The sequence below is a fragment of the Stenella coeruleoalba genome (assembly GCF_951394435.1).
Source record: "Stenella coeruleoalba genome assembly, chromosome: 1".
Taxonomy (NCBI): domain Eukaryota; kingdom Metazoa; phylum Chordata; class Mammalia; order Artiodactyla; family Delphinidae; genus Stenella; species Stenella coeruleoalba.
The window spans coordinates 174,435,151-174,462,914 of NC_137169.1; the positions used below are offsets into that span (position 1 = coordinate 174,435,151).

The 27,764-nt window shown below is 42.6% G+C and overlaps 1 protein-coding gene across 1 annotated transcript in view; it reads right to left on the reverse strand.

Annotated features, from left to right (window-relative positions):
* LAMC1 (laminin subunit gamma 1) overlaps positions 1-27,764 on the reverse strand; it is a 124,174-nt gene that overhangs the window by 30,269 nt on the left and 66,141 nt on the right. Inside the window, exons 2-13 of the mRNA XM_079945582.1 lie at positions 19,198-19,502; positions 14,607-14,737; positions 12,407-12,573; positions 9,710-9,898; positions 8,770-8,887; positions 8,040-8,138; positions 7,812-7,948; positions 7,323-7,445; positions 7,044-7,233; positions 6,619-6,731; positions 4,055-4,276; positions 3,746-3,934 (exon numbers count right to left, since the gene is read on the reverse strand). Coding sequence (XP_079801708.1) covers positions 3,746-3,934; positions 4,055-4,276; positions 6,619-6,731; positions 7,044-7,233; positions 7,323-7,445; positions 7,812-7,948; positions 8,040-8,138; positions 8,770-8,887; positions 9,710-9,898; positions 12,407-12,573; positions 14,607-14,737; positions 19,198-19,502 — 1,983 coding nt within the window. The remainder of the gene's footprint in view (positions 1-3,745; positions 3,935-4,054; positions 4,277-6,618; positions 6,732-7,043; positions 7,234-7,322; positions 7,446-7,811; positions 7,949-8,039; positions 8,139-8,769; positions 8,888-9,709; positions 9,899-12,406; positions 12,574-14,606; positions 14,738-19,197; positions 19,503-27,764) is intronic.

Consider the following 27,764-nt stretch of genomic DNA (forward strand, 5'->3'; position numbering starts at 1 on the left):
CTTCCAGCCCACCATCCAAGTGGAGACAGCAAGTAGGTAGCTGGTACTCAAGAGAGCGAGGTCAGGGCTGAAGACATGGATTTTGCAGTTGTAGGCACAGAGGGGCTTTTGAAGCCTAAAGATGAGATTTGTTCACCTAAGGAGAGAATATAGATAAAGCTAACATGAAAGCCCTAGGTTGAGAAACAGAAGTGATCAAAGGAGATCCAAGAGAAGAGAAGAAAAGTAGAAGAAAACCAAGGTGAGGGAAGTATCACAAAAAGCAACAGGAGAAAATGTGTGGAGCAAAGTGAGTAGTGAACAGTGTCCAGTGCTGCTGAGAGACCAGGTCAGATAAGGACTGAAAACTGACCACTGCATCTGGCAAACAGAGACCACTGATGAGGTAACAGAAAATGTGGCTGGGGGAGGAGGAGGACACGAAGAAACAGGATGTTAAGAGAGGACAGGAAGCTAGGGGCCCTTCTTGCCTCTGAGGCAAATATTCAATAGTTGCCAGACCCACACCCAAGATCCTTCTCCAGATTAGGATTAAGACACCATTTCAGTTCTGCTTTTTCATCAGGTAGTTTAGCTAGTCTAGATACGATCCATATTTAAAATGTCTTAAAACCTGTTCTGAATAAAACTCAATTAAAAAATCTGCTAGAAAACGTAAAACAGAGCTACATGATAGCCCATGAAAAGCTCTCATTGCAAAATATCTTCCACAGCTACAGCTAGTCTACCCCTCTGTCTCAGAGCCTAGGATGTAGGTTCAAGTCCAGGCTGTACTACTTATATGACTTCGGGCAAATTATAGACTTCTCTTAGTCTTGGTTTTCCTTATTATCCCTCCCACACTGGGAGTGGCGTCTTCCTTTCTTCTCCTTTAGCACTCTTGTGTGTGTTCCTTTATCTGAACTAACCACACTGTATTAAAATGATCTGTGCTTTGCTCCACAGTTTTAGACCCTGAAGATTAGGGACCCTCCTTTATTCATCTTCATGTTCCAAAGCCATGCACTTAAAAAATTTTGTTGAAAAAATGATTATTATTTTTAATTTACCTAAAAAGATTGTTTAAAGTATTAAATTAAATGCAGAAGCATTTCACACATGAAGATTTCAGTGACTATCAGCTGTTATTCATATTCTTCAACAATTTTCTAAACGAGGAACATCTTACTTTGTATCTGCAACCTCTATTCATTTATTCAATAGATACTTGCATTCATTCAACAAACACACGTGCCAAACACTATTCTGGGTGTTAGGGACACAAAAGTGAATTAAACAGACAAAAGTTCCTGCTCTCAAGGAGCTTAAACTGGAGGTGGAGGGGGAAGATAGGTAATCAACAAATGAATACACATAAAAATATCAAGTGGCTAAAAAGTGCTATGAAAAGAAGTAAAGCAGGATATAGGAAAATAAAGAGTGATGGCATTGGACTTCCCTGGTGGCTCAGTGGTTAAGAATCCACCTGCCAATGCAGGGAACACAGGTTCGATCCCTGGTCTGGGAAGATCCCACATGCTGCGGAGCAACTAAGCCCGTGCGCCGCAACTACTGAGCCTGCGCTCTAGAGCCCGCGAGCCACAACTACTGAAGCCCACGCGCCCTTAGAGCCCACATGCTGCAACTACTGAAGCCTGCGCACCTAGAGCCCGTGCTCTGCAACAAGAGAAGCCACTGCAATGAGAAGCCCGCGCACCGCAACTAGAGAAAGCCTGCACGCAGCGAAGACCCAACACAGCTAAAAAAAAAAAAAAAAAAAAAGACTGATGGCATTATTTTTCACAGGGTCTGTGCTGTTTTCATGCAGACTTCTACATCCTAATTAACATCCTCAAGAACTGCTATAGATCATTTCCTTCAATCCAGGTGATAACTAACAAAACAAATACAGCTGACCCTTGAACAATGCGAGGGTGGACGATCCCTCTGCACAGTCAGAAATCCTTATACAACTTATAGTCATCCAGCCCCCACCTTCTGCGGCTCCTCTGAATTTGCAATTCCACATCCAGGGGTTCAACCAACTGTGGATTGTAGTACTGTAGTATTTACTATTGAAAAAATCTCATACAAGTGGACCCATTCAGTTCAAACCTGTGTTGTTCAAGGGTCAACTGTGTATTTCACAAATCTGATTAGTGACTAATATGTGTATAACATTTCCTAAAATCTCCTATATGATACTCCATCTCTCTATAAGCATCCCGAATAATTTTACTTCACCATTTGTACTATTTAGTATAGATATGAGAACGACTCCACAATGCCTAACTGTTTAGTTTACTGTCCAGTGAAACAACAGAATCAGTAGAGGGATCTCTTATCAAAATGCTCTATTAAGTACCTCTGAGAGTAGACACTGAACGAGGGATACTTACTATACTCTGTGGCAGCAGAGTAAAAGGTCCTAAGAACCTGGGTACAGCAGGGAGGGTTCATTGAGGAAAACCATCCTGGGGAAGTGACGTTTCAACTCAACCCACAGAACAGACAGGAGTTGGCTAAGAAAAGTGAGAGAGTCGGGTAAGCACTCTAAAGAAAGAGAACAGCACGTGGCAGGCCAGAGTCGGGCACACCTGAGCCCAGGAGGGCAGGAGCAGAGGGTACAAGTGCAGCGGTGGGTGGTGGGGAATGAGGCTGGAGAAGTCTACCTCTAAGAGACTCTGTTGGGCCACTGTTTTCTTAAAAAAAAAGGAGAAAAGGGTCAAAAATATGAAATTCTACACTAACTTCTACTCCTTATTTTTTCAACTACCTTAAGCAAATGATTGGCTCTCCCTGTGTGGCACTGCCCTTGTGCTCGATGTGCGGTCAGGGGAGAAGTGGAAGGAAGGTGGAGTGTTTTAATGCTTCCCAATGATTAAAGAATGTTTTGATGAGACATGAGAGATACAGAGTATGAGCTCAGTGTTTTGGTTTTTCTACTTATGTTCATGCTCTCTAGCAGTATCTTTTGAACAAAGAGCTTGTAACGGAGTCAAAGTCTGTATCAGAAGCCTGGCCAGAACCTCTCCATTACGTGGAGGCTAAAGTCAATGGAAGAAAGGGCAACGGTCAACAGTGAGCCCCCGTCTCCTCTGTGAATCAGCACAGGCAACTCCTTGAGTAGCCAGGAAAGATCTAGTTTTATGTTCTTATCAAAAAGAAAGAATCTCAGAGAATGGGAACAGAGGTCTTATCCAAAGCTCTACAAATATTTTTTTCCCCAACTAAATGCGATGGGCCCTGATACACTGAAAGGACTATTTAGATAAAGAATTTAAAGAATTTTAAAATTACCACTTTACACCAAGAATCCCAGGGCAGCCTCACAAACTAAAACTCAAGTTTTGATTCGCGTCTTGTAAGGGAGAGTATATTGTAGTGATCCTCCTCTTTGGAGCCAGAATGCCTGGGTTGAAATTCCAGCTGCTCCAATGACTATAGCCATGTAGCCTTGGACATGTAACTTAATGTCTCTGTGCCTCAGTTTTCTTAGCTGTAACCTGAGGATAATGCAAGAAGCTATCTCAGAGGGTTGTGAGGATTAATGAGGCAGTATATGTTAAAGTGCTTAGAAAAGCACCTGGCCATAAATATGTTAGCTACTATTAGTAATTGATATGCATTTTACAAATCCATAATAAACCTGTTTCCTACAAAACTTTTGCCTACTAGGAAAACTAACCATGGAACCAAACAAGAAAATCCAAAAACCTCCAAAGTCCTTCTTCCCAAGGTGTTTCTGTGGATAGAGCAGACTTACCAGTGGTGCCAGTAGGACAGTTGGTGCACACCACCTCCTGTGTCTTAGGGACAACAGCACAACTGGAGCCCCCAGGACACGGACAGGGCTGGCAATCAGAGGAGGTGCCCACGGTGGAATCGCCATAGTACCCGTCACTGCATTTCTCACAGTGGGGCCCGGCTGTATTCTCTCTGCAGTTACAAACACCTATTTGGAGAGCAGGTGTGAGAAAACAGGTGAGTGTATAAGCAAATAAGACAATGAGCATTTCCAACCACCTGCTAAAGAGAATTTAGGTCTAGCAGCCCCCAAAGGTCATCTTCTCACCTGTCTCAGGGTCACAGGTCTCACTGTGCCCATTGCAGGTACAAAGCACACATGGACTGTATGGTCCAAGACTCGGAGTTTCTCTTCTGTAACCGGAGAGGCACATCTCACAAAACTGCCCTCCGTATCCCACAGGACAGGTGCAGGACTCCACCCAAGTCGCAGGGACCCCAGGCCCGGGACGAGCGCTTGCCAGGGTGACATCATCCAAATATCCAGCACCTGTGTATGATGTGGAGAAGAGGATCACTGAACTGGCTTTCGTATGCCAAAACTTCTTGCAAAGTCAATAATGCTAAGGGGTAACCACACCCAAAATTTCAGAGACAATCAACCATCAGTTTAATTCATCTGTTGGAGAAGATAACCAGAAAATAGCATGTAGAACAATTATGTGCTACCTGGTGCTAAGTATCTGGAATGGTGGTAGAGCAAAATTCATTTTTTAAACACACACACACACACACACACACACACACAGATTTGTTGGATTTTACAGTTCTCCCAATCACCAATGTGAAAAATGAAAAGCACTGGGCAATAATCTGGGGCAGGAAAAGATGAAAGGAAGAATGTGGAAATAACAAGAGTTTAAGGCGACAGCCATTAAGCCGTGTTTTTGTTCTTTTCCCACAAAATCAGGCACTGATCATAGAGCTCAAGGATAAGAAAGCAGGGGAAGCACCTGTCGACAAGTACCACTCAAATTATATTTTTTGCCCTGCATAAAACAGAAAAAATAAGTAAACAAGTTCTAATAATCAGGGCTACTTTGACAAATATGTAATTATTCCAAAGCTGTTATGCCGTATATCATAATGCTTTCCCATTTCCAGAAGAAAATAAAAATAGAGGAAGCCTTATATTGGCTTAGCCCAATGGTTCATCCAACCTAACAGTGCACATGACAGACTCAGCAGGAACACCCTATGGAAGAGGCAGGTTTTGATTGTATCATCATATTTCCCTTTAATTTCCATTCCACTCCTGTCTCTTGCACTCTTATCTTTCAAGTGTATTTCCCCATGTTATGAAATATCACTTGCTGTTTATATAATCCTTAGAAACTGATTACCTGAGGCTAAAGGACAGCTCTTCTATTTCTGCCTTGAATTTAGTTAACTTTTACTACATTTATGGGTTTTTTCAACATTAGATCATGAGAGACATCTCCACTGTTAATGTGCTTCCAACTTCAAACATTCTTAAGCCTCCCCATCCTAAAAGTACTCTTTCTTCGATCTGTCCCTACTCCCTAATTAGAGTCCAGTCCCTGTCTTTTCCTTCCCTCACAGCCGAACTTCTTAAAAGAATAATCTGTATTTTACTTCTTCACCTTTGAATTTACTTAATTCGTGATCTAATTTACTTAATTAAATAACTGCAATCTAACTTCAGTTTCAACACTTTTTTTTTTTTTTTTTTCCTGCGGTACGCAGGCCTCTCACTGTCGTGGCCTCTCCCGTTGCGGAGCACAGGCTCCGGACGCGCAGGCTCAGCAGCCATGGCTCACAGGCCTCGCCGCTCCGCGGCATGTGGGATCTTCCCGGACTGGGGCACGAACCCATGTCCCCTGCATCGGCAGGCGGACTCTCAAACCACTGCGCCACCAGGGAAGCCCAACACTTCTTAAAAAAACAAACAAACAAAAAAAACCCCTCACCAATGATTCTTCAGTTACCCAATACCAAAATCCAATTGTACTATCTTCCTAAACCTGTTAATCGTTCCTCTTCCTTGAAATTCTTTTTCTCTCAAGTCTCAGGTCATGGTCCTTAAATAACTGTTTCCAGGATTGCATCTTCTTTTCTCTTTCTGTATTTTTTTGTTATATTTCCAAGTTTAAAAATGATTACCCATACGGTGACAACCCTTTGATTCTAGATCTCCAGTCTCAACTTCTTCGTAAGCCCCATCCATATGTCTAACTACTTATAAGACATTTTCATCTGGATATTCATGCAGGCATCTCAAAAATCAACACATCCAAGCTGCTGATGCCACTTTCAATGCCACACCACCACTCTGATTCCTCTTCCCCCAGACAGCTTTACCTTTCTATAGAAATAGGTCCTCATTAAAAAAAAAAAAAAAAAAATTATAGGAAAAAAATTTAAAGAAATGCTTAAAAACAGCTTTTTAAATTTAAAATTATAACAAATGTTCATTCAGTAATTTTTAATTTTTCATAATTTAGCCAATTTAGTTAAAAGGGCTTGATAGTTACATAAGCAAGAAATAAAAAGAAACAAAGGTTAAGCAATGTGAGCCAGCAGAATTATATTTGGGATTCTTAGAAGATTCTAATTATAGATAATGTAACCTCAATAGGCTTATTTATTATAAAACAATACTATTTACTAACTTTGGCTAATTTTCTCCAGGTCCTTAAAAGTAGTTTTAAAATGCATTATTTTTATACATAATTCATGTATGATGAGGCAGTTTATACCACTTCTCTAGGATCAGTGTTATAGTATTAGGACTTTAGAGATAAACTTTTGATTATGGATCCTTTTATCTAATCATCTTAAATGATTCTCTTAAATTATATCATAACTTACTTCTCTCACTATATGTCCCACGGATCTTGATAGAGGTCAAATTGTTTAGGAGTTTCTGAAATTCAAAAGGGGTAAGAGTAGGCCTCCAAGGGTAATCTGTTGCTTCATGGAGCCTAGAGAAAAAGGAAGGGCCACATTAACCTCTGTAAGGACAATTCTGGGTGCTGAGAAAGCATTTCTTACTCATTTATGCCACCAACAATGCACTGCTCTGCCAATCTAACCAGGTCAGAGATGAGTCTGTTGGTTTGACAGTACAACTGGAAAAGGTACACGTCAACAAAGGGAAAGTTCCCTTTTACAAAGCCACCTTGAGAAGCCAGAAGTTTTTCTTCGACACACATCTTGAGGCCTGGTGAGCTTTGACAAAGAAACCACTTTTATAATTCTGGTCAAGTCAGATTTTAAAAACAGAACTGTCTTACCTGAAGACATATTTCACAGTGGTCTCACTCGGATAGGAATTGCCCTGAGCGATCAAGGGCACAGACACTCTTAGGCCAGCTCCCTCAAGCACCAGGTCTTCTGCAGAGAGGCGAGTGTCTCGCCTGTCCACTCGAAAGGAGAAGGAGAAGTTCTGACCATAACTCAACACCTGCTTGCCCAAGAACTTTGCTGGAAGGCAGACACAATGGTGAGCAAGAATGTGAGCGTAAGAATAAACGGGCATACGCCAAGCCAGACCGCTTCCTAGCCTTACTTACCGGGGGCAATGAAGTACCTAGGAAAGTAGCTATCTGAAATGACAGCGATATCTTGCCTCTCAGAGGACCACTCAAATGATGCTTCAGAGCCATCCCTTTGTTCCACACGCCACCCATCCTCATCTGCAAGCAGAGGATGGAACACAAATGCCGTTACTTTGTAAATGTCCTGAATTCAGGTCCTCTATATACCACAAAATATATAGCAAGTCATCAATGAAAGTTTTTTAATAAATGGAGGCTATAACAGTACCTATATATGCTATACCCCTCAAGCTAAACTATCTTATATAATAGTTTATACTTAATTTGGTAAATTCTAAAACCATTTATATATACTTTCATTAAATTAAAAAGCCAAACAAAAATCACATACATTAAAAAACAAAGTGCTGATACCGTCAAAAGGTGCTCAAAGAGCTACTGACTTTTTAACACTGTAAGTCTAGTCTCACGATTCTAGAGGACAGAAGGAAAGGTCTACTTTACCTGTCTGAAAGGTAGAGGTTATAGAATAAACGCTGTAGCCGACAGCATTTGTACAGACAGAAGAATGCCCAAAGCAGAAGCAAGGTGTGCAACCCATAGGATTAGATGATTCCAGATTAAAAAATCCAGGTTTGCATCTGAAAGAGATTAAGATACAATCAGGTATTCATTGTACTTGAAATATGATAACAGAGAAAATACAATACGGCTAGAGAAAAAATGAGCTACCTCTCACAATTGAAGCCTTCGACATTGTCTTTGCAAACACATCTTCCTGTTTCAAAATTACATTCGTCTGTGCTGCCAGAAGGATTACAAGAGCATGGCCTATTGGATGGAAAATGGAGGAAAACAATGAAATAAGAGAAAAGATAAAGAAATTCCACTCAAAGTCAATCTTTTGTTTTATATGTTAACAGATTTTTAAAGAAGGAATTCCTTTTTTAAAAAGGAATAGAAAGAGCAAAATGAATCCTAAAGTCGTCTTTATATTTGGATTTGATTTCAGTCAAGGATAACCATCACATTTAGACACTGAAAACTCTGCTTCACCTCTGTACAGAACAATCCTGGATCATCATTACAGCGAGAAGACAGCGAGAAGCCTTAAATCTTGGTTTACAAGTATCATGGGGGGAAAATGTTTATATGGCTGCAGATTAGCTACAACATCTATTATTAAGAATCAGCTACATTTGGGCTTCCCTGGTGGCGCAGCGTTCGAGAGTCTGCCTGCCGATGCAGGGGACACGGGTTTGTGCCCTGGTCCGGGAGGATCCCATATGCCGCGGAGCGGCTGGGCCCCTGAGCCATGGCTGCTGAGCCTGCGTGTCCAGAGCCTGTGCTCCGCAACGGGAGAGGCCACAGCAGTGAGAGGCCCGCGTTCCACAAAAAAAAAAAAAAAAAAAAAAAAAAAGAATCAGCTACATTTGGATTCTGCCCCCTTGAAAAATCTTACCTGCATCCAGCCTCAGTAAGAGAATGGTACCCAGGCTGGCAACGGTCGCATTTGTCCCCCATCACTCCAGGCTTACAGCTACATCTGCCATAGCTATCACACTGTGTACTGAGAGAACCTGAAATTTAAAGTGCTCAGTGTCAACCACCAGTTAGGTAAGTAAAATGAATGTCTCAAAGAAAGAAGGTTGGTAACTAAAAACAATGCCTGAAAACCAGAATGCAGATTGTTTTTCAGTATCTAGATGGTAACCAAGAGAATAAAGATCAAATTTTAAATCAGATCACTCTCAAAATCATACCCCTTTAAGCCATGACTTTTAAACTTTCCAGACATACACCCTAAGATGAATCCACTCATAACTGCTGAAAAACACTAACGAATCACTCTGTACCCAATGGTAAACCGTACACAAAACCAGTCACTGCTCTGTGGACGAGCACAGGCTCCTTATGGCCTGTGTCTAGAATTTAAGTATATACAGGCATGAATAACAAAAATAAAGTTCAAACTCCTGAAAAAGCACAACAGACGAAGAGCACTCTGCTCCTCTGAACACACACCAATGTGCTGAAAGAGTTCAGCCCTCCAAGGAGGTTAGACTAAACAAAATCATTAACAAGGAAGAACTCACGAAGAAGCTAACCTTTTACAGTCAAAGTTCAAATGGTCTTGATGATCTCATTGCTAATTATTTACAGAACCATTACTCAGGCCAACCCCACATTTTTATACACACCAGAAAATCATCTGAAGGCCCAACCTGGTTAAAGAGAGTAGAGGCAGATCCTAAATCATTTACATGTTATAACAATGTCCACTCTCCTGTACTTAAGCTGTGCGAATCCCTAGGGAAAAAAGCTTTATGTTCTGGGGGTACAGGGAATGCTCATTTTGTCTTCCAACCATCACAATGAAGCAGACTCTGCCCGTCACTTACCAACAGGACTACAGTGGCAGGGAGAGCAGGCTTCTCTGTTCCCAAGGCGGAAGAAATTCTCCCGGCACCTCTCACAGTTGGCGCCGTCCGTGTTATCCTGGCAGTTGGTACAGTGGCCACCATGGCCCGTGGAGCGGTACAGTTCAGAGTCAAAGTAGCATTCCTGCGATCGGCCATTGCAGTCACAGGCTGTTGGCCAAAACGTTAAGTCAGATCCATGTTCCTTTACAAACAGCATTTTAAAAGACTCAGAGAAAACAAAACCATAATTCCCCACATCTCTGACAAACAGGTGGTGGCAGATTACGAACGACCGCCAGATGCACTGTTCATTCAAAAACAAAAACGAAAACTGTGTGTCTGTCTATAAAGGGTTCATACCGTCAGGTTAACAGCTTACTAAGTAATGTTCATCCTTATCAAAAATAGTACCATCATAAAATATAAGTAATCCTTGTACTTAGGAATCTCTGCATAGTTGTACACATACAAACAAAAGCCAAGTCAAATTACAATTTTTCTGAACCTTTATCCTTCATTCTAATACCAAGTCCAAGCACAAGGGGCCAATTTATATGTAGGCTTCAATTTATGTTAACTTTTCAGGGCTCAGACAATTCAAATATATTAGACACCAACTTCTAAAATGCCAGATTACTTGCATACCCAGACTGGAGTAATCTTGAGACACGTGGGTAAAAATTAGTGCCTCTTTCAAAAGAAGCAGGAAATCTGTAGATCCACAAGAAAGTAAATCCACAAGAAGAGAAATCTAGATCCATAGATGCCTCCATCTGCTGGGAAGCCACAGTGCCAAATGGGTCATCTGTTAAGTAGCTCTATTCCCTACATGACGAGTATCTGTAGTCACTGAAAATCTTTATTATATTTATACTAAGATGATTTTTTCCAAATTATTGACCCTGCTCCAAGTACAGACACTAAATAAAAATAAAATTTTATTTGATTACAGATAGAGCAGGAGATTGTTGTTTAAAAAAATTTGAATATATGTTTTTTTTCTCCTCCCTGCCTTTACAATCAGTTCTTTTATGGTACTATATTTGAAAACTTTTTAGAAACTTGAATCGCTGGCACCAAGAATTAGAGTTAAGTAACTCTGGAAGCTCCCATTCCCTTCTCCATCAGCTATTTCTCTTCCCTCAAGTCTCCCTAGATTCTCTCGCAATCAGCCCAGCTCACGGCACCTAAATGGTCTGGTGCTTAGAGACCGTGAGGCAGAACAATCCCCACGTCTATGCTGTCCTAACCCACTGCTAAAAGCAGATGCTGTGGCTCCCTCATCAGCAGCTGGTAAGAGAGAAGGCAGCTGTCATTCTCTCTTCCCTAGCTCCAGCACCCTGACAATACTGCAGTACTGTCACACCTCCAGAAACTTCTCTCTCTGACGGGCCATGGTGCCTGAAGGGACCAAAGAGGAAAGCCAATTGACTTAGCTCCTTATCAAAGTCTGTTAGCTACTGTATTCTGTTCACTTGCTAGTGAGAAGCTGGATATAATGTTACACTTGTTTTTTTCCCATAATGTTCCTGGATAGACTCAACATATGACATCATTAAGCAGATTACTTTTCAAACACATGTGTACATTTATTTAGATGTCACACCTTAGGAGTATTTCATTTTTTCTTTTATCAGCCTTTATCATGTAGTTTCCAACACTGGATATTACAGTTCAGTAAAAGAATGAAAGAAGTTAAAGTGCTTAGGAATGCTAGAGCAGGCTGTAAAATTTATCTGAAAATCAGGAATTTGTTGAGAAAAGAAAAGTTGAATAAGAAAATCTGCTGTAGGCAGCTAATGGAAACAGTCATGAGTCAAGATATTGGTCCTTTTTCAAGGTTTCTGCCAATAATTCCTGCAAGTTCAGAGTGCCTTCCCTCTTATTCCCTTTATTACCAAGAGGATACGATAAGGAATATTTATAAGGACATAAGAAAATGTTGCTGCTTTAAAAGTTTCTCACTTTCAAGTCCTTGGCAAATCATGACTACGTGGTTTCATGATTTTTCTCCTGAGATTCCTTTCTCTATCTCTTCAGAAGAAACCAAGACATTATGAAGGAATAAACAATGTGTAATCTTTTTCATTTTACCTCTTCCTAAGAATACCAGGCTCTACTCTTCTTCCCAGAGCCACCCACCTCTGCATGACGGAAGTAGGAAATCCTCCCCATTGTGCTCTTTAGTGAGATAAAGAAAAAATCATTTTGATAAATAATCCATCGAATAGCAGTCTTAGTCTAGAACTCATCACACCTGACCAATGTTCATCAACAATCCTGGCTGTTCGAATAAATGAGCATTGAAAGCAAGAAGAATATTTTAAAGGGCAACAAAGAAAAGACTGGAGAAACCATATTTTAGAGTAGGCAACCCCAGCCCAGTATTTAGAGCTAAGCAAAGGCCAAACCTTGAAGATGCTGCTCCCATTCTGTTATGTGTGTTCATGAAGGAAACATAAAACCAGCACAGTTTACGTTTGTGGCCAATTGCCCGCATCTATGATTTTCCTTTGACGTGCATGCAGGTTATTGTTCTACACTCTCAAATTAGGGAAGAAGCTCTGCCTTCCAGGCTTTTCCTTTCAAGGAGGAATCAAAGGAAGTCACCCATTCCTTCTCCCACCTCTGAAGTCCTCAAGACAATTCAGCAGACGAACACCAAGGGGCACTCACGCAGGCATTCGCTGGCACTCTCGGCAGTCGCCCTCCTCCACGGCCGGTCATTGAAGAAAGGAAGGCACTTCTCACAGTCTACGCCATAAGTATTATGTTTGCAATTACACACCAGCTTGTCAAATTCATTCTTCACGCACTCGCTTGCATGCCCGTTACATTTACACCTGGGGAGAGAAGAGACCCTTAAAAGAATGAAACACCTATGAAGCCCTGAAACGGATGCAGAAAAAGGATATACACAGAGAACTGAAAACATCTCAGGATGTTTTTGAGTTTACCACTCAAAACTGTAAACTGAGGAACTGAGCAAGATTAAGTAATGACTGTGTGTTTTCAGGTATGAAGAAAAATCAAACAAGACAAAAAAAAAAGGTAGCTTTATTTAACAGGGGATGGGGCATTAACCAGACATGAGAAGAAAGTCCCCAACAATTTCTGAGGACATCTGTAGGATCATTTCCTGAAGTGAAATGTGTGCATCTCAAGAGGCAGCCAAGTGTAGTGGTTGAGAAGAACATGGACTCCGAGGCCAGGCTGCCTGGGTTTGAAACCTTGCCCTGTGACTTACCAATGGAACTTAAACTCGGTGCCTTACCTGTAAAATAGGGAGGATGATAATACCTATTTCATAGAGTTATTGAGGAGATCAAGAGGTTGCTACATGTATGTGCCCAGGACTGTACAGGCATATAACAAGTCAATAAATTTCGGCAGTTATCTGCCATCATGATTTTAAAGTATTTGATCTGAAGACAGTGAGAGACAGATACCACACCACCATATGGCTCTCCGGTAGACTGACATTCCCTTGGGTTGTTTGGGGCAAGAATCCTTGAAGGAGCCTCTAGATGCAGGTATTACCATAAACTAAGGACTCATGGAAATCCCCATGAACACTAACACGCACTCTGGTGCAGAGCCGTTACCCTCACTCACTCTTTAAAGATGGCAGTCAGTTCCACAGCTTCAAGCACCACCTAGTAATACACTCAAACACTTCTGAAACACCTACAGTGCACCAGGATGAATCCCAAATGTATATCTCCAGGCCGCCTCTTTCTCCCAAGCTCCTGTCCTTGACTGCTGCACAAGTTTAGATGTCCTCCACGACTTAAAATTTTACATTCTACAACTAAACTCACCACCTTCCCAAATGGGCTCATCTTCTCCGTTTATTCTGTTGATACCACCATTCTCCTGGTCACTAAACCTTCAAAATCACCTTTGACTAAAATCCTGATAATTCTTCCTTCATAAAATGCACCTAAATGTTTCTTTCCATTCTGCTGTCACCACCTTAATGTCAGGTATTTGGTGTCACCTAACACCTAGATGACAGCATAATAACAGGAATATAAATTCTCTCGATCATATTCTACTGTTACCTTGCCTGCAGCTAATCTTCCTAATCTACTGTGTTGAAATCATAGCCCTAACACCAAAAAAGTACATGATTTCTCATTGGTTACAGTTTCCATCAGCTTTCACTGAGCATCAATCCCATACCAGGAACACTGCATACAAAAATAATGCTTCTGCTCTTGAGACTTCATAGTCTATTACAAGGGGAGGTAAGTCCAAGATTCTTGGCTCACTGTCTAAGGTCTCTGGCTACCAAACTCTCTGGTTTACAACTCCACAAATTCATATAAGATTTTCCTTAAGTCAAGGAGGTTTAAACGCTTCCAACTCTAAACTTTTGCTCATGACATGCACCCAACCCTTCTGCACCCAACCCAGACATCCTCTCTCCTTATCTAAACCCTACCTATTCTTCGACGCCCAGCTTAGATTCCATCTGTTTCTCTAGCCTGACAGTCCTGTAACTGTTCTCTGACATATGACATCTCTTTATCTAAAACGCTTGATGGTACCAGTATTTAACTTTTCGCATATTCATACATCGCCTGCCCCATTCACCTGTAGGATCCTAGAAGGTCAGGTCCTTCTCAGTAAGTGAATGTCAGACTTGCACTTCCTCAGTAGCGTCACAGTGCCTATCATAGAGCTTTGCGCTTAAATGCTCAATAAGAATTCACTAATGTGTTGATCTGACAAGGTTTTAGAAAACCTAATTACTTTGTTTCCAGGATAATGAGTCCAAAAAACATTACTAATACAGTTGTAAACAAGTTGCTACATTCACTTCTACACCAAAGCTCCAATCACTTTCAAGGTTATTTAATGGTTTACTTACCTACCACCCACAGCGAAATCAGAGATTGCATAATAATAGGATTTGAGAACTTTGGGGTCATTAAACACTTCATCCCCAAAAGTGTTCAGGCGATTGAGTGTTACTCTGATGTCAGTGGCAGTTACCCATTCCTGTCAGAAAACAAAAACACAGAAAAGATAGGTAAAGGCACTGAAGATAAGAGACATATATGTGACAAAATCTTCTACACAGTTAATGTATCATTTAACTCATGTCCTCTTCTGGCATTAAATCTATTATAACACTCAAGGACTCCTTTCATTTCTTCATACTTGAATTTCCTTCTTGACTCTTCCCTTCCTTGATCTAAGTTGTTACTTTACCACTCAGAGTCTCCCAAGGCAGGAATAATATTAGTTTCTTCACAAGGCTGTAGAGAGGCTTAAGTGAAATATGCTTTTCAACGCTCAGCATGCATTAGGTAGTCAACACACGTCTCGTCTCTCCATCCTGTACCCACACCCCAAAGCCAGTCAAGAGAAGCCAGCACAGAACTCACGAAGTACCACCACTGTATCAGATACACTGGTCACTGCCTCCTCCTGCCCATCTTGTACCATCTCCCTCTCCCTCCTACCCACTCCACTATGGACAGATCTGGGAGACACATCCAAGCACAAAGCAATCAATCATTACACTGGCCTGAACCAATCAGATGTACTCTTTGTCTTGACCCTTCCCAAATGTCACTTCTCATGAGGCCTTCCCTGGCCACCCTATCTAAAATCGCCACCCCCCAGCCCCCTGCAACTCCCTATTTCCCTTCCCTATTTTATGTAAACTGCCTGTCTCCATCACCACCACCTGCCCACCCCACCACTGCCACCACCAGATTATAAGCCCCTCAGGGCAGGAATTTGTTTTGTTTTGTTCACTGCATTTCACTAGTGCTTAGCATATAGTTGGTGCTCAAGTAACATCTACCGAGCAAATGAACAGATTTGAGGAAACTCCAACTGATCAAGTCGGTAGGTATATCATAATGGCAGAGGACAAGAATGAAGGTTATACGGTTTTCCCCCCGGTTTTATGAGATCTAAGCGCTTATAATAAATGCCCTTTCATTGAGCTAATTTTAGTCAGATGTTTACATCTGTAGTAGTTATAACAATTATCCCAATGAATCATGTCTGCCAGTGTCCACAACCTGTGTAGTCCCTGTATACGCTGATTTCTAGGCTTGGGCGTGTGACTTGCTTTGGCCAAGGAGACATCAGCAAATGTGACACAAGCAGAGGTTTAACAAGCATCTGTGCACTGGGATTTACCCTCTTGGAATACCTCCTCCAACACATGAAGAAGCCTAGCCTAGCCCCCTTGAGGATGTAAGATCACAGGGAGAGAAAAACCCAGCTCCCAGCTGACCTGCCAGGGAGTGAGCCCAGGCCAACACAAAATCATGAGAAATAATAAATCACGGTTGTTTAAAACCATTAAGTTTTAGAGTGGTATATTACATAAAACTACCCATATATACCATGGCCACTTACTTACTTATTTATTTTATTTTTTGGCCACACCCCATGGCATGTGGGATCTTAGTTCCCTGACCAGGGATCGAACCCACCACACCCGTGCAGTGAAAGCATGGAGTCTTAACCACTGGGCTGCCAGGGAAGTCCCCCATGTCCACTTTAAGTCCTCTTCTGGGACTGCATATCAGCATTACCTACGGAGACGTTAACAAGCACGTGCAGAGCTGCAGGCGTCTATGTTTTCAGAAGGCTTCACATGAGACTGGGAAGCACACCCCTGATTAAGAATCACTGCTTACACCAGGCCAAACACCTGGCATGTAGAACAACACAGAGAGCTCATCAAGGCTAATCTCCATGAAGCCTTCATGTATAATTAGAAAGGAGAAGAGATGATGATTTCACCATATCCAAACTTGGAACTCTAATAACAACGCCCACTCATGGCCACAATGTTAGGAATCTTTTAGTCGTCTGTAGTGTAAACAGCTAAACAGATCTCTGTGTTTAATGCTTATTATGTCTTCGACAGGCTTCATCTTTATCACAGCTCTCCTGGAATAAAAGCTTCTCAAGAGTTGAATCTAAGGTTTTTTGTTTTTTTTCTCCATAACAGGCATCTTAAAAAGAACAGACTCTAGAACTAGACTTTCTACATTTTGAATCCCAGTTCTGCCACTTAAAACTGTGTGATTATGTATATGTATAATTGATTCACTTTGTTATAAAGCAGAAACTAACACACCATTGTAAAGCAATTATACTCCAATAAAGATGTAAAAAAAATAAAAAACAAAAAACCTGTGTGATTTGGGGCAAGTGATTTTATCTTTTCTGGGCCTCTGATTCCTCATCTGTAAAATGGAGAAAATAAAAGTATCTACCTTACAGAGTTATTGGGAAGGTTAAATGTGCTAATACATTTAATATATCTAAAGTGTTTAGAAAAATGCTTGTCACACTGTGGCACATTATAGTAAGTGCTATAATAAATGCTAATTATTATTATAAATCACTGCATGCTTAGTAATATTCATACACATTAAAACCGGGAAGGTTTCTTCCGGGAGATCACAACTTTTAGAGGGAGGCACAGGGAGCAATGAGGGCAGAAGCCAACTGCCTCTCTGCTCACTGTCAGATCGGCTACAAGTCGTATCAGTCAACCCTCCTTGGCAACTGTATATCAGAGCCAGAGCTCTTACATCCAGAGACGCATAATTAATGTTTCTGCATAATGATACCAACCGACCAAATCTATTGCAGATGCCCACAGCCTTTTGCCACATTTAGTCTTACAAGTTTCTGTGGCATGAAGAGTTAAGAAACGTCAGAATTCCTATAGCTGGGGGAACTGCTTTCAAGACAGGCTGACAAGGCATACAGTTAGCAAAGGTGCCAGAAAACCACAGTCACATCATTACCTCACTGCTTTTCCCTACTGACTATACTATTCCCTCCCCAGGACAGTAAAATACAATAATTTGTGTAGGAAGAATCAAAGTTAGAAAATGTGTGCCAGTTGACCAACTTAAAGAGTATTTATAGATCACTTCTGCCCTAGGTAATCTGTCTCCTGCTTTTTCATCTATCGAAGTCGGTTATTCTTTCTGCCATGTATTTTGAACACACCTTACCGCCTTTGAGAGAAACATTTTTGAAAGACCTTTGCAAACACACTTATTGCTCACCAGAACCCTCAAAATCAAGATTTATGATCTCCCAGCAAACTACAGAAATACAATGGAAGGGAAGAACTGGACCCAGCGAGAATATATTCTCATCTTTCGCCACTGTCCAAAGCCACGTGGCCAAATTAGACAAAGGGTCCTTGTACATAAAAAGTTCCAAAGAGAAAGAATGAGGGAACACAAAGGCATAAGGCCCAGAAAAACAGGGAGGTTCCCTAGTTAGAAGTCACAACAGCTTTTCATAAAGTATACACAGCGTTTGCAAACCCACATCCAGTCTTTCTTGTCTCAGCGAATTAATACAGGCTGTCCCCATTTAGATGTTAACTCTAGCCATGTGACAGAAGCATCTCCAGTCTGTGTGAATGTGCTGAGTATGGCATGGCACGCATCTGTCTCTCCATAATCAAACAGCCAGAACATAAGAAAAGGTCACAGACATCTAAGCAATACAGAAAGATTCCAAATTATAGTGTATAAGGAATAAGCATACGGCATTTATGAAAAAAGAAACCTTTAATTCTTTCTATTGCCATATAGGGAAAAGTTTCTATCACCATTCTTAAGCAATATACCAGGGTTACCTAAATTTATATCTTGTCACAAAAACCAGTGCTTTTAGGTAATGAAGAGTTTTCATAGTGATTGGCAACAGTACCAGACAAACCCAACCAAAATTTCCTTGTACAATAACGAAGGAAGGTAGAGTTCTTAAACATCTTGCTTCAGTTGTTCCCTCTTCCTAATATTAAAAAATAGTTTTCTGGGCTTCCCTGGTGGCGCAGTGGTTGAGAGTCTGCCTGCCGATGCAGGGGATACGGGTTCGTGCCCCGGTCTGGGAAGATCCCACATGCCGCAGAGCAGCTGGGCCCGTGAGCCATGGCCGCTGAGCCTGCGCGTCCGGAGCCTGTGCTCCGCAACGGGAGAGGCCACAGCAGTGAGAGGCCCGCATACCGCAAAAAAAAAAAAAAAAAAAAAAAAATAGTTTTCTTGTTTTGTCAAATCAAAGAAGAGGTACGACAGGATACAAAAAATTTGGTAGATTCATTCAAATACCCTCCTTCAAAAGGAAGGCAGAAGCAAAATGTTTCCACTGCAAGTACAGAGACTCAAGTCAAAATTGTTCAACATTTTAAAAAATCTGTAAAATTTACATCCCAGAATACACGTGCATGAAAACTAAGAACAAACATCAACTGGGCAGCAGAAATAAAACTACTTTCCTTCACTTATTAAGAGTACACAGGAGAGCAGAATAAAATCCAGCTGTCTGTCCTGGTGGAGTAGGTGCTATTCCTACCCCTTAATTCAAAAGTGGGACCATGGTCCCCCACTACAATGATCTTCCTGCATCCTGCATATGGAAGAATTGACTGGCTACCAAGACAACCGCTAGGTGCCTACCTGCAGCACAGGGCTATTGTCAAAGTTGTAGGCACTGGGCCTTCCTTCCAGGGTTGAAAAGGCCACGTTGCCCCCGGTGAGAGGGGAAATGTCACTGAATTCATCTGTGCACAAGGCCTGCTGCTCGTCCCCTCCCGTCCTGATGAAGCCTCGGTTTGCCTTCGAGTAGGTGTTCTCGCAGGAGCCGCTGTAGTACTGGTAAGGGACCCAGGGCCCCTCTTCCCGCGTGCGCTTGTAAATGGCGAAGCTCTCCGGGCGGCTGGTGTGGAACTTGAGGCGCACGTATGTGATGTCAAACGCTTTTCCTGTGGGGCAAACACATCGATGTCCAGAAGTCATACGTACGAAGCAAAGAAACCCCCTCTATTCCCACTTTGCTTTGGAACTTGACAAAGAAAGAGGATACAAACCAACCTGTGCACACTACGCTAAGAGGGTTCCAGAACACAACACGTTGGCTGTGTCCCATAGGCTACTGAAAGCCTGGAAACAGTGCGTGTTTTCCCACAGAAATAAGTTATAGCTGCACTCGTAAGTTGGCTCATAAAAGTCCATTTATGATGTGTGTTGTTAAAATTTTGGTTGCCATGAAAAATGATAGCATGTATTATGTACTTATATTGTTAAACAAAAATAAAATTGAGTGAAAATGAGCATTTATCCTTAATGCCGGTGCTTCCACAAAAGCTTAATTAAAAGATAGAAAAGAAAATATTTGCTGGCTTTCTAAATGGGTCTTCTGGGCACTTTCAAGATTTTTAAAACTTCGTTCTGTATTAATTTTAATGTTACTTCTTGATGCAGGAAGAGTATCATCAGCACTATTCTACTTACTTACCAGGTTAAGAAAGAGAAATCTGAGAAAGAGTGAAGGACGGGGCTTCCCCGGTGGCGCAATGGTTGAGAATCTGCCTGCCAATGCAGGGGACACAGGTTCGAGCCCTGGTCTGGCAAGATCCCACATGCCGCAGAGCAACTAGGCCCGTGAGCCACAACTACTGAGCCTGCGCGTCTGGAGCCTGTGCTCCGCAACAAGAGAGGCCACGATAGTGAGAGGCCCGCGCACCACGATGAAGAGGGGCCCCCACTTGCCACAACTAGAGAAAGCCCTAGCACAGAAACAAAGACCCAACACAGCCATAAATAAATAAATTAAATTAAAAAAAAAAAAGAGTGAAGGACAGTGATTGAGATATGGGGGCAGGGACTACAGCAGGAAAGAAGAAAAAAAACTCCTCTAGTAGCTGACAAAGAGATGACAAAAAAAGAGAAAGAGAGAAGAGAAAGGCGGTTTAAAGAAGCTGTGTTCGTTCAAAAGAGAATATATGAGACATGAGTGCTGAGCAAGAAAGGACAGCAACAGGGAGGAGCGAACGGGCTGTCATCCCTCTGGAAGAAGAGTCACTGCATCAGGCAGCTCCCTGCAGCAGGCAGAACACAGCCTGACGGCTGGGGCAGCTTGGTTGCCAGCCAGCAGGATTTCAGGTGGGTAAAAAAGATAATGTGCAGCTGTTTTTAAACACCATTCATTCACAGATTGGTCTTTCTATCTCTGACAATATCTATATTTTGCTGCTTCTATGTTATAACGAAGATCACGGTTTGTCAACAAGTATTTATTGGGCACAAGTACATGCTCAGTCCCATGTTATATACTTTGGGGGACAGGATGCACTAGACATAAGTGGTCCTTGAACTCGAGAAGCTTACAGTCTCTTCTGTCCAAGTGAATCAACTTCACAGGAAGAACCACCCTACAAAGCCCACAGAAGAGGAATTCCTGCACTCTCAGAAGTGTTGAGGAGAGACTTCTGCCATTCTCTCACTTCCTCACACCCACTCATCCCCAGGGGAGAAGAAGTGTTGCTCACGTGTGGCCCAGAATCTCCTCAGCTCTCTCCTAGTTGCCACCCGAGTCCCTTTCTCTCCTCTCCCTCACTCCTCAGTGCAAGACAGCACCTCTGCCACTGTGCGGGGGAGGCCTGCTGCTGTCCTGCTACTCGATTCAGGACTAAGTGCATGAGTTCAGGTGGGGTGGGGCAAAAGGCCCATGTAAGCTATATGCCCAGGCTCTGTTCTTCAAGCCAGTTTTACCTGTAATAAAACTGATATGATGGGCCATATCTGACTCCATTTCCCAACTGGTTCAGATCTTAAAAGAGGGGTTTGATTAACTGTCCCCCATATAATGAAACATTCACACGCATGAGATCTTGAACATAAAGGTGTATGGTATGATGGAAAAAACACAGGACTGGGCATTATGAGACCTAAGTAGACATCCTGGCTCCTTCAATTACTAGCTGTGTGATTTCTGTTCCGTCATTTTCTCCTCTGTAAAAATGAGGGTGATACAGACATAGAGAACAGACTTGTGGTTGCCAAGGAGGAGGGGTGGGTAGGGGAGGGAAAGATTGGGAGTTTGGGATTAGTAGATGCAAACTATTATATATAGGATGGATAAACAACAAGGTCCTACTGTATATCACAGGGAACTATATTCAGTATCCTGTGATAAACCATAATGGAAAAGAAGATAAAAAACAATATATATGTATAAACTAAATCACTTTGCTGTACAGCAGAAATTAACACAACATTGTAAATCAACTATACTTCAATAAAATTAAAAAAAGAAAATGAGGGTGATAATCCCTGAGCCTCCTACCTCAAAGAGTTGTTGGAAGGTCAGACTAAGATCTTGCATATACCTGATTCATTATAAAACGCTATACAAATATAAGGCATTATTATAATACGGTACAGAAGAGAATTCGTGAACTAGGATCCTGGAGATGTTCACACACAAGAGCCTGATTGCACAAGGGCCTACCTGGTACAGTTGCCAAAGAATATTTTACAAATCCAGATCTTCTACCTAGGAGGCAGTATAACACTTTGTCTGGACACAGGTCATGCAAATACAGTTTACAACCTTCTTGTTCAAAGAATGCAAATTTAACCTGTATCTCTTTACTGTGTTAAAAATGTAAAGACGTCATCTTTGAATGAAGGCGAGGTTATAATACAGTATCTATGGCATTCCAGAGACTATCTAAAACATTCTGGAATGGTAAAACAATTTAGTTTTACTCATGAGTATGTGGCTTGGGATGTTCAAAGGCTTACTGACTAATCTGTGGATTACAGATTACCCTTGCTTTTCTATTTTCTCTGTCTACATTTCTGCCATCTCATTGTTCTTTAGCAACCCAACCTACAGGAGAATGGATCAAAGGAGAAGAGGTAAATGGATCAGGGTATCCTGTGTCCCAGACAAACATCTGCACCACAAAGCCACACACTGAAAGAAACAGGCATACGTGGTCACTCAGTGTCGGCACAAACACAGCGATGGGTGGCAGAACGTCAGAAAAGCAACTCCGCTAGCATTAAACTTTGAAGCACCCTAGCTTGCTGCTGCTGGCGCTGCCTCACCATGCCTCATTTTCAGAGCTGCTTTTTTCATTCTAACTTACAGCTACAGTTGAAAGAAGTAGAGGGCTCTGTGGCAATCTGTAAAGGAGGCTCACGCATTCCACACAACAAGATGGCCATGTGCGTGACCTTCGACATTGCAGCCAGCCCAGCAGTGGATACAGATCACCGCAATTCCATGTGATGAGTGCTATGACGGGGGAAGGACATGAGGTTTTGGGAGCATGGAGGAAAGTCACCTAACCCACATCTATAAGGTCAAGAAATTTTCTAGAGGAGGTGACATCTAAATCCAAGACCTGAGGAATGCAGAGGAATTAGCTAGGCCAACAGAGATCAGTCATCCAGGCAGATGGAATAGGACGTATGAAAGCCCAGAGAACACAGAGGAGTGGCCACTGGAGGAATCAGAGGTGTGCAGTACATCTAGAACTGGAGAGAGTGGCTGCAGGTGAGTCAGTTAGCAAGCACAGCACGCCAGGCCTGAGGCCATGCTAAAGAGCAACTTCAACTTCCTCAGGCTGATGGCAAGCCATTGAAAGATTTACGTCAGGAAATGTATGATCAGGTTTGATTTTCAGAAAGATCATTCTGGCCACTGTGTGGAGATTAGGTTAGAAGGGACAGGACTAAAGGTAGAGAGACTATTTAAGAAGATGTGGCGGTAATCCTGGCCGACAGTGGCTGAACTAAGAATAGGGACAGCTGGAATAGAGAAATGAACGGATTTGGGTGACATGTAGTTAGCAGACTTCAATAGTAATTTGTAACTGATGGAGGAGAGCAGGAATCATTTCGGAAAGCCTTCTTTACTTTTACCCTATTGACATTCTGTTTCATTGCCAAAGCTTCCTTTATGCGTTCTACAAAGTGGAAGGATTGAGAATAACATTCAGTTTTCTAGTTTAAAAACAGCCAAATGGGGCCTCCCTGGTGGCGCAGTGGTTGAGAGTCCGTCTGCCGATGCAGGGGACGTGGGTTCGTGCCCCAGTCTGGGAAGATCCCACATGCCGCGGAGCGGCTGGGCCCGTGAGCCGTGGCCACTGAGCCTGCGCTCCGCAACGGGAGAGGCCACAACAGTGAGAGGCCCGCGTACAAAAAAAAAAAAAAACAGCCAAATGGAGAGATGTACCATCCACTGAAATAGAGAAGAAAGGAGGTTAAAGCAAAATTGGAGGCAGAAGTGGAGGGCAGGATGGGGAGATGAGTTCTATTTTGGATACACAAGATTTAAGGTGTCTGTGGTCAACTAGACAAGAAAAAGTGTCTAGTAGGGAGCTGGATGTGAATAGTCTGATGGCCCAAGAGCGACATCTAAGTTAGAGATACAGATTTGGGATCCATTAGCCTGTGGATGGATAATGAAGATGTGGTATGGTTGAGACCAATGAGGTCAGAGTGTTGAGCGAGGAGGGAGCTGACTTTTAGGATCATGCTGAGGAGCAACAACATTTAAAGCACAGCCAGAAGACGAGGCAACAGAGGAGACTATGAAGACCAGAGGGAGGAGGGCAAGTAAAAGACAACACAGAATATCACAGAAGCCGAGAGGGTGAAGAAGGAAAGAATCAATGGTGTTTAAATCGGCTAAGCGAATAAAGTAAGATAATGACTAAGAAGCGTCCAATGGCTTCAAGCCACAAAGAGGTCATTGAGGTGCTTAGTGAGAGCAGTCCCACCGGCAGCGATCTTGCTGGGTTGGAACTGAGAATGTATGGTAGATAGGACGTGGGAAGGTAGACACAGTGAGTGTAGCCAACCTGGTATGACATCTGGCTAAAGGGTAGGAGAAAGAGAAGAGGACGGTAATTGGAGGGGATACAGGGCCAGGGGAAGATTTTTCCCTTTTTTTGTGAGAGAAGTTACAAGGCTGTATTACATGCTGTTGTGCTCCAGTCAGCAGAAAGAGAAAGAATGACTGTGGAAACAAGGCGGGGAAACAAGAATGTGATTCAGCACTGGTGAAAGGACTGGCTCCATAAAGGAGAAAACCTGCATCCTTGCTTTCTACCTGGGTGCAAATGTAAGTGATTTAGTAGGTTTTAGAGGATGGAAGTTGAAAGAGTTCTAACTGATGACTTTATTTTTTCTGTGCAGTGAAAATCAAGGGTACCTGCTAAGGGGCTGAGGGCAAAGCCAGTGGGGAATATCTGAAGGGAGTGTAGAGGCACGATAGAGACTAGCAGAAAGCTGACTAGAGAGAAAGGCTTGCTGGGCAGAGACAACGCTGCCAGGATGAGGGTACGGACATCTTCGTGGAGGCGTGATTTTCTACAGCAGCACTTAGCACCTCCTGTACAGGGTCAATGGAAGGACAATAAGGTAGCGGGATTGATGTAACTCCAAGGAACTTAGAATCTAACCTGAATAAATAAGGAAGCAAATACAGAAAACAGAGTGGAAGAGTCATGGCTTGAATATCCTGTGTTATCTGAAACTACCTGTAATCATGGATAATGAAGAACCGTAAACTGAAGGAGCTACTTTTTATTCCATTAAACGACTATAGTCGAGACCTTCCATGTGCTTGTTCACACACTCTCTCTCTCTGAATACACTTCTCTACTCTTTATCTGTCCATCCTACTCATTTCACAGTTGACAGAGTAAGAAGATCTAGTTAAATGGCAAATGAACAGAAAAGAGGACTAGGTCTCCGTTTTTCCAATGATAGCGACGACACTACCTTCATACTGTGGGGGCATGCAAAAGTAGACGAAGGACTTTAAAGGAAAGGAACCAAGCCAAACAATTAAGAAAACCAGTAAGTACACGTCTGGAAAGTATTCCAGCAGCTCTACAGCTAGAATGTCTTTCCCCTTCACCTCACGTTCATGCAAATGAAGACTAACCATGGGACTTCCCGGGTGGTGCAGTGGTTAAGAATCCGCCTGCCAACGCAGGGGACGCGGGTTCGAGCCCTGGTCCAGGAAGATCTCACATGCCGCGGAGCAACTAACCCCGTGCGCCATAATTACTGAGCCTGCACTCTAGAGCCTGTGTGCCACAACTACTGAAGCCCGTGCGCCACAACTACTGAAGCCCGTGTGCTCTGGGGCCTGCGTGCTGCAACTACTGAAGCCCACACGACTAGAGCCCATGCTCCGCAACAAGAAAAGCCACCACAATGAGAAGCCCGTGCACCGCAAAGAAGAGTAGCCCCCGCTTGCCGCAACTAGAGAAAGCCCACGCAGCAACGTCGACCCAACACAGCCAAAAATAAATAAATTAAAAAGTAAAAAAAATACTAACCATGGGTATACACACCCTCAAGAAAATATTTAGCTTCTGAAGGGTCTGCTGCCTCCCCCGCCTCCCCTTGCCACATTCCTTCCATAAACAAAAAGACTCAAGTGCAGATGTTTAGAACGAAGCACACAAAATTAACTAATACTTCCTGCTCTGAATCCTACAGTGAATCTGGCTGAGGGACTAAGAGCAGGGGAGGGGGCCACCTGGACAATGAGAATCCAGCCTTTGTGCACACAGGGCCAAGCCAAGGAATTCTGCTTAAGCCTCCTACGTGGTGAAGTATGTCTAATCTCTCTGAGTAGGGGAGAAACCCTTCCTGTCTTAGAATTGGATTCAAGTACTAACTGCTGGGGAACATAAATGCTTCTCTGTTATGTGCAGCTCAGAAGAATTCCATGAGGATGTTGTGAAACAGCCTCCTTTACAGTGAAGTAATGAGCGACAATGGCCGTACAGAATTTCACAAAACTTCCAAATGCCCTTCCATGGCCTGAATTAGAAGAGAACTGGCTCATTCTGAAATATCAAATTAGGAGTCACTGATTCACTATTGTTCTTACGTGCTCACTCCTCAGAATCAGAAAATGACTATTCTCTTTGCAGTCAGACTTGATCTGAGGAATACGAAACTTTAATGAGGCTGCAGCACAGAAAGTCAATTAGAGATGGTAGATGTTTAGGTTACTAAATGGGAGTCTCCAAACAGTTAACACAAACAGTAGTCACAGAAAGCAACTATTTGAAAATGTTTCCAATTTTGTTAGTATAACTGCTGGCCGAAATAGGAGTTCCCAGGACGAACTGTACAGCTGCGTACCAGCTGTTATTGTTCCACCTCAGCAGACAGATTGTACAAATACGGCCTCGCCAATCAAGATGACCCAGGGCCAGCTAATGCTGAATGTGGGATCCTCAAGTGGACACAGATGGGAGATCAGAAAGCGTGGAGAGGAACAGTCAAGCACAGACAGAATGTGTTGGGGTGATCTGGGTACATGGAGTTATTCCAACTGTTAGAAGACTCTTTCCTAACTGCCTGTTGAAGGGCTAGTTTTCTATGGCTCAAAACTTACCTGCAAAATAGATTGTTTTTAAAAACTTATTATCCCGCTCCTTTCCCTGAAATTTCGGTGCTCTTTTTTCAAGGCCCCTCTCTTGTCAGTCAGCTAAGTGCCAACAGTGTGAGGGGACAATCCCATAGGAACTGCATCTAAATCAGTCAGCACAACTTATGAACGAGGACAACTAACCTTTATAGCTTTCTATGAAACAGTCATTTTTTCATTGAACTTATTGAAACAAATGCAACAGCACTCACAGTTTGAGAAAGCATCCCTTTCAAATGAATAAAGAAAATGGTTCGAATTTCCTGAGTACATGCAATAAGCACATCCCATCACACATGAACCCCTGTCATGACAGAAGGACATGCCGAGACGAGTGGTGCTAGAATATGGACCGTTTCCATTCCAAGCTGCCACTGGGAAACACCACAAAGGAGGCAGGTAAAACAGACAAAGTGAAGAAAATCATTTTTAGAATTTTTTAAAAAGCTAATAAAATTCTATACCAAAGGCTATGTATAAAAATGATGGGGCTTCCCTGGTGGCGCAGTGGTTGAGAGTCCCCCTGCCGATGCAGGGGACGTGGGTTCGTGCCCCGGTCTGGGAAGATCCCACATGCCGCGGAGCGGCTGGGCCCGTGAGCCATGGCCGCTGAGCCTGTGCGTCCGGAGCCTGTGCTCCGCAACGGGAGAGGCCGCAACAGTGAGAGGCCCACATACCACAAAAAATAAAAAAAAAATAAAAATAAAATAAAATAAAATAAAAAAAAGATGGTATGGCTGTAACAATAAAGCTAAGGGGGAAAAAAAAAGTT